Below are 6000 nucleotides of genomic sequence, written 5' to 3' on the forward strand. Positions count from 1 at the left end.
AACATGTAGACGCCTTGAAAACCAGAAAAAGAAGAAATAACAAGAAATACCGGATAGACCCCTGCGACGACTACGGCCTGTTCCCGACCTACGAAACCCACCTGTATACTGTTGACGACCCCAGCCTGTCCCTGATAACAGTTTTTGCTTTTGATAACACCAGCCCGCCCGAAATTTCCGTTGACGACCTACAGCACGATGAGCATTGGACAGCTGCTTTATAATACCAGCGTGCCAGAAAGAAAAATCATAAGGAGAATTGAAAGAATATTGTACAAAATCAATTCTGTGAATCCTGCCATTATTTTCAATAAAAATAATAATAATAATAATAATAATAAGTTCCATTCCTGACTAAAATTGCCATCTTATAATGATGATGACAAGTCCCTTCGTTTCCCAGTGGGCGAGTTGCAGCCTCAACACTTGTGGGTGTGTGCCTGTGTGGGAGGGGGGGGCGGGCGGGGGCGGGAGGGGGTCCGGGAAGAATAAACAAGGGAATAAAACCAGAAAAACCATGAAAAGAGAAGGAGAGAGTGGGGGTGTTGTGGGAGGGGGGCATACGCAAGCGGGAGCGATATTGGAAAAATCCGTACGGTTTGGGATTTACGGTTCTACAACCTATACCTGCGACAACTTCGAATCTAGGAGGGAAAGCGATTTCCAATACAACTCCTCTCTCTCTCTCTCTCTCTCTCTCTCTCTCTCTCTCTCTCTCTCTCTCTCTCTCTTTTGGAGATTTGACTCTCAAATCCAGTCCTAGTCGTAGTAGCTCTGGCTGTGGTCCGAGGTTTGGTTTGGCCTCTCTCTCTCTCTCTCTCTCTCTCTCTCTCTCTCCACATCATCTGAAACAGTCCTCTTTCGTTTTCTGTTTAACTTGTTTTCAAGTTTTTTTTCTCTAAACATCTTCTCTCTCTCTCTCTCTCTCTCTCTATTCTGCCCGGTATTTTCGGTTATTTCTTTCGTTATCTGTTTAACTTTTTTGCAAGTTTTTACTCACTATACATTCTCCTCTCTCTCTCTCTCTCTCTCTCTCTCTCTCTCTCTCTCTCATCTCTCTCTCTGCCAGTATTTTCGGTTATTTTTTCAATTATTGAGACAGGTCTCTTCCGTTTTCTGTTTAACTTTTTTCAGATTTTACTCACTTGATATTCTCTCTCTCTCTCTCTCTCTCTCTCTCTCTCTCTCTCTCTCTCTCTCTTATGCCCGGTATTTTCGTTTATTACTTTCGTTATCTGTTAACTTTTTTGCAAGTTTTTACTATCCTCTCTCTCTCTCTCTCTCTCTCTCTCTCTCTCTCTCTCTCTCTCTCTCTCTCTCTCTCTTCTGCCCAGTATTTTCGGTTATTTTTTTTATTATTTGAGACAGGTCTCTTCCGTTTTCTGTTTAACATTTTTCAAGATTTTACTCACTAGATATTCCTCTCTCTCTCTCTCTCTCTCTCTCTCTCTCTCTCTCCATTTTCAGCTTTAACCCACAACAACCGTCTACCAACCAGATACAATAATAATTCGCTTCTTTTTTGGTCAGCTGAGGCGCATTGGGTAATATAAGCAACTTTCTTCCCTCGGGATCGATTCCGGGATCGAGAGAGAGAGAGAGAGAGAGAGAGAGAGAGAGAGTTTCCATCAACAAAGCCGTCCAAAGTGACTGCTGTTTCAAAGACAGGAAACTGCTGTCTGCTAGACATTTCCAAATACCAAAATCTTTCGTAGATGAATGCTGTTCAGATAACTCAGTAAAAATAAAATAAAAAATAAAATAATTAGCTGTACTGTAAATCACAGCTCTTTGAAAACAGAGGAAGGACCGGACATCACGTCCCCCCCCCCCTTTTTTTTAAAGTCTGGGCAACAAAGAGAAAGTTTGTGTGTGTGTGTGGTGTTGTGTGTTTTTCTCTACGAGAACCGGCTATAGTGGGGACCATCTAATTACAGGAAAATGTAAAAAAAAAAAAAAAAAAAAAAAAACACACACACAACAGGATGAATTAACATAACAAAGCAGTGTTTTCGAGTGACGAGGAATTACGCAGATGCTACGGAAAAAATAGCTTTTTTTTTTTCTGTGGAGTTTTGTTGCAAATGTTTTTTGTTTATATTTTGTTGTGTATTATATATATATATATATATATATATATATATATATATATATATTATTTTATATATATATATATATATAGATATATATATATTTTTATCTCTTTTTTTTTGTTTAGTTTTAAACAGAGAGAGAGAGAGAGAGAGAGAAAATCATTGTATCAGATATATATATATATATATATATATATATATATATATATATATATATATATATATATATATATATATATAATTATATACAGATATCTATCTATATACACACACACACACACACACACACACACACACACACACATATATATATATATATATATATATATATATATATATATATATATATATATATATATATATATATATATATACATTTATATTATGTATATATGCATGTGTACGCATGAATACAATTATATCTATTCCGACACAATGATTCTCTCTCTCTCTCTCTCTCTCTCTCTCTCTCTCTCTCTCTAAAAAACAAGAGAGAAATTTTTCGGCACTCTTTGAAGAAACCATTAAATCGCACGTGACTCTTCTGAATAAATCTAACATCAAATCTATTTTTGCAGCTTCAGTTTTGGTGGACGTTGTTGGTTCTCGTTATGTTGGCCTTATGCCAGCACGGGGCTTTTGCTCCTGGGAGTAGCCTGTGGGTGTAGATGGTCTTCTGTGCTAAACTATATTTTTGAAATTTTGGTTTTGTGACGTCATACGCATCTAGTTGTTCTTAGTGTTTGTTTCTCTTTTTTTCATGTATATTTAAACCATATCTTTTATATTGTCTTTTGTGCAAAACTGCATTTTTATAGTTTTTTTATGATGACCTTTGGTTTTGTGACGCCATACGCATCTAACTGTTCATTGTGGTGAGTTCCTCTTTTTTTTTCGTGTTTATTCAAACCATATCTTGGATATGGTCTTTTGTGCAAAACTGTATTTTTATAGTTTTTTATGATGACCTTTGGTTTTGTGACGCCATACGCATCTAACTGTTCTTAGTGGTTTTTTCTCTTTTTTATGTTTATTTAAACCATCCCTTGGGTATCTTTTCCATTATTGTCTCTCTAGTTGGCTAATTAACTTTTGATATTTATATTGAGCAAGAAAGTCTCTTAGGAATGGTACAGAGAAGTTCTTTAAGATTGCATGCAAATAATCCGTTATGATGTTTTTGAATGATAATCCATTAGATTTTGTGTAAGGAAATCTGATGATGGTTTTTGCAAAGGAAATTCGTTAACTGATTTTACAAATATATTATTTAAGGTTTTGTGGAAGAACGTCCCTCAAGATTCAAAGCAAGAATATCCCTTAAGATTATGTTTTGTGCAAGAATATCCCTTTAAGATTATCTTTTGTGGAAAAAATTCCCTCAAGATTATCTTTTGTGCAAGAATATCCCTTTAAGATTATCTTTTGTGCAAAAATATCCCTTTAAAAATTTCTCCATTAAAATGCTGTGCAGGTAAATCTTTAAAGAATTTTACAAGGATATCCCTCGAAATCCCAATAAAGAATTAAATTAAATCCATTGTAATCCCCCGTAAATATCCGTGTAACACATAAAAATGCACCTCTCACATTATTAGAAACCTTTTCGAAAACCCCGTAAATATCTCATCATTCACTATGATCCGCAAAGGGAAGAAATTTCCAATGATTTATGTTATAATGATCAATAAACCTTACCAGTAATAAGACCTAATATCTAGTAACTCCCAGGTGGCATATCATATCCGAGTCAGTCCGCGATCTTTCTCGCTTCTTATCTTGAGCAGCGATCTGGGGGGAGGGGGGAAGATTTGAGATCTTCCCTTGGTTCCTAGACCCTCCCTTCCCCTTCTTCCCCCTCCCCTCTAACCATACCCACAACCCCTCCTCCTCCTCCTCCTCCTCTTCCCAGCAGCAGCATCTTCTCCTCCTTCTTCTTCTTCTTCATCCTGTTGCCACATCCGGAGTTGAACCTCATCCAGACTCGATCTTGGCACTTTGTTATCTATATCTCCCTCCTCCTCCTCCTCCTCCTCCTCCTCCTCCTCCTCCACCGTTATTATCCTTCCTTCTTTACGCTCGCTTCGACGGTCTTGCTCATCGCCTTTCCGCCTCACATCTCTCTCCTCCTCTTCTCCTTCTTCTTCTTCTTCTTCTTCTTCTTCTTCTTCTTCTTCACGGTGGTGCCGTCATCATCAAAGAAGGCGAGAGAAGGAAGACGACCTGGAGTTTGACACCTCTTTCATAGATGGCGAAAGCAACCTTCCCCAACCACTCCCCACCCTCACCCCACCTTTTTTTTTAGGAGACCTTAAAAAAGTTTTCTCTCTCTCTCTCTCTCTCTCTCTCTCTCCACACACACCTCCCAGCTGGCATATACTTTGTAGGAAGAGAAAGAAACTTCGAGTTACGAAGTTGACCTGAGCCGGAAAATGAGTTTGCGAGGGTTTTAGTGATGTCGAGTTTGATCTAGGACAGTCCTGGGGGGGGCGCGTGGGCAGGAGGGGGGGGGGGGGGGGGGAGGAAAAATTGCAGAGGGGAGAGAGAGAGAGGGGAGAGGAGAGAGAGAGAGAGATAGAGAGAGTGTGTATTTGAGTAAGAAAGGAAGATACAGAGAGAGAGAGAGAGAGAGAATGAAAGGAAGATACATAGAGAGAGAGAGAGAGAGAGAGTTTGAGAAGTAAATGAAGAGAGAGAAAGCGAGAGAGAGAGAGATAGAGAGAGAGAGAGTGATTAAGAAAGGAAGGTACAGATAGAGAGAGAGAGAGAGAGAGAGAGAGAGAGAGAGAGTGATTAAGGAGATGGTACTTAGAGGAGAGGAGTACTGAGAAAGAGAGAGAGAGAGAATGAGAGAGAGAGAGAGAGAGAGAGAGAGAGAGATATTTAGAAACAGAGAGAGAGAGAGTTACAACGAGTTACAAGGTAGTCTATCCGAGGAGACATCGAGAGAGAGAGAGAGAGAATAAGAAGTTTGAAAATAAAAAAAGGCGACTGGAGTGGGCGTGATAAACAGAAGTTTCGGGCGAAGTAGAGGAACAAAGAGAAGAGACGGGAAATAGGAAAATAAAAATAACTTGACGAAGAAGTGCTTCACTGCCTTTATGAACTCCTGGAGGAGGAGGAGGAGGAGGAGTTCAGAAGGAGGAGGTAGGCGGAGGAGGAGGAGGAGGAGGAGGAGGAGGAGGAGGGGTGAAAGGTGAAGGGTCTTAATAGGGCGATTATGGTTTCCATACTGTGATGGAGGGAGGATGAAGTTAAGTCTTTTAAAAAGTATTTCTTTGAATTAAGAAAAATATTGGAACAATAAATGTAAACATTGACGAAGAAGTTGATGCATAAATAGTAAAAGAATAGAATGCATTGCTAGACCAAAATATATACAAAAAAAAAATGAATAATAAAGAATGTAATAAGTATAGGAGAAATATTATACTATAAATTTTCCTTCAAGTGTTAACCGTAGCCATTTTTGCCTGATTGAAGAACACTCAAACTTAGGAACATTATTATCTTAACTGTCTATTAAAAAAAAAACTCTAAAGCTTTAAATTTTTATATAAGAGTTTCTAAGAAAACTAAAAAATCATCATCTTTGATGTGTGTATTCAAATGAGTCAATAAATATTGGAAAAGGTCTTTTTTTAAATCTTTAAAGGAGATGAGGACGAGTGAAAGAAGTCTTTGTAAAGCTGCAAGATTTAAATAAGCGTTTAATGATACCTAGAAATTTAATGTGAATCATCATTTAATGTTTGAGTATTCAGAAATAGTCAATAAATATTTCAAAAGGTTTTGTCAATAAATATTTCAAAAGATCTTCACAACCGAAAAGGTTTTGAAAATTTTTTTTTTTTTTTTAAATGACAGTACACTGGTGTACATTTTCATTGAGTACTCGCAATTTTTG

At 37.8% G+C, this 6000-nt stretch overlaps 1 protein-coding gene across 1 annotated transcript in view; it reads right to left on the minus strand.

Annotated features, from left to right (window-relative positions):
* Positions 1 to 5324, minus strand: part of LOC135195266 (ABC transporter F family member 4-like) — a 40337-nt gene extending 35013 nt beyond the window's left edge. The window contains exons 1-2 of the mRNA XM_064221526.1: positions 5201 to 5324; positions 3969 to 4266 (exon numbers count right to left, since the gene is read on the minus strand). Of these exons, the coding sequence (XP_064077596.1) occupies positions 3969 to 4266; positions 5201 to 5324 (422 nt within the window). The remainder of the gene's footprint in view (positions 1 to 3968; positions 4267 to 5200) is intronic.
* Positions 5325 to 6000: the final 676 nt, after the last annotated feature.

The sequence above is a fragment of the Macrobrachium nipponense genome, chromosome 16 (assembly GCF_015104395.2).
Source record: "Macrobrachium nipponense isolate FS-2020 chromosome 16, ASM1510439v2, whole genome shotgun sequence".
NCBI classification, from domain to species: domain Eukaryota; kingdom Metazoa; phylum Arthropoda; class Malacostraca; order Decapoda; family Palaemonidae; genus Macrobrachium; species Macrobrachium nipponense.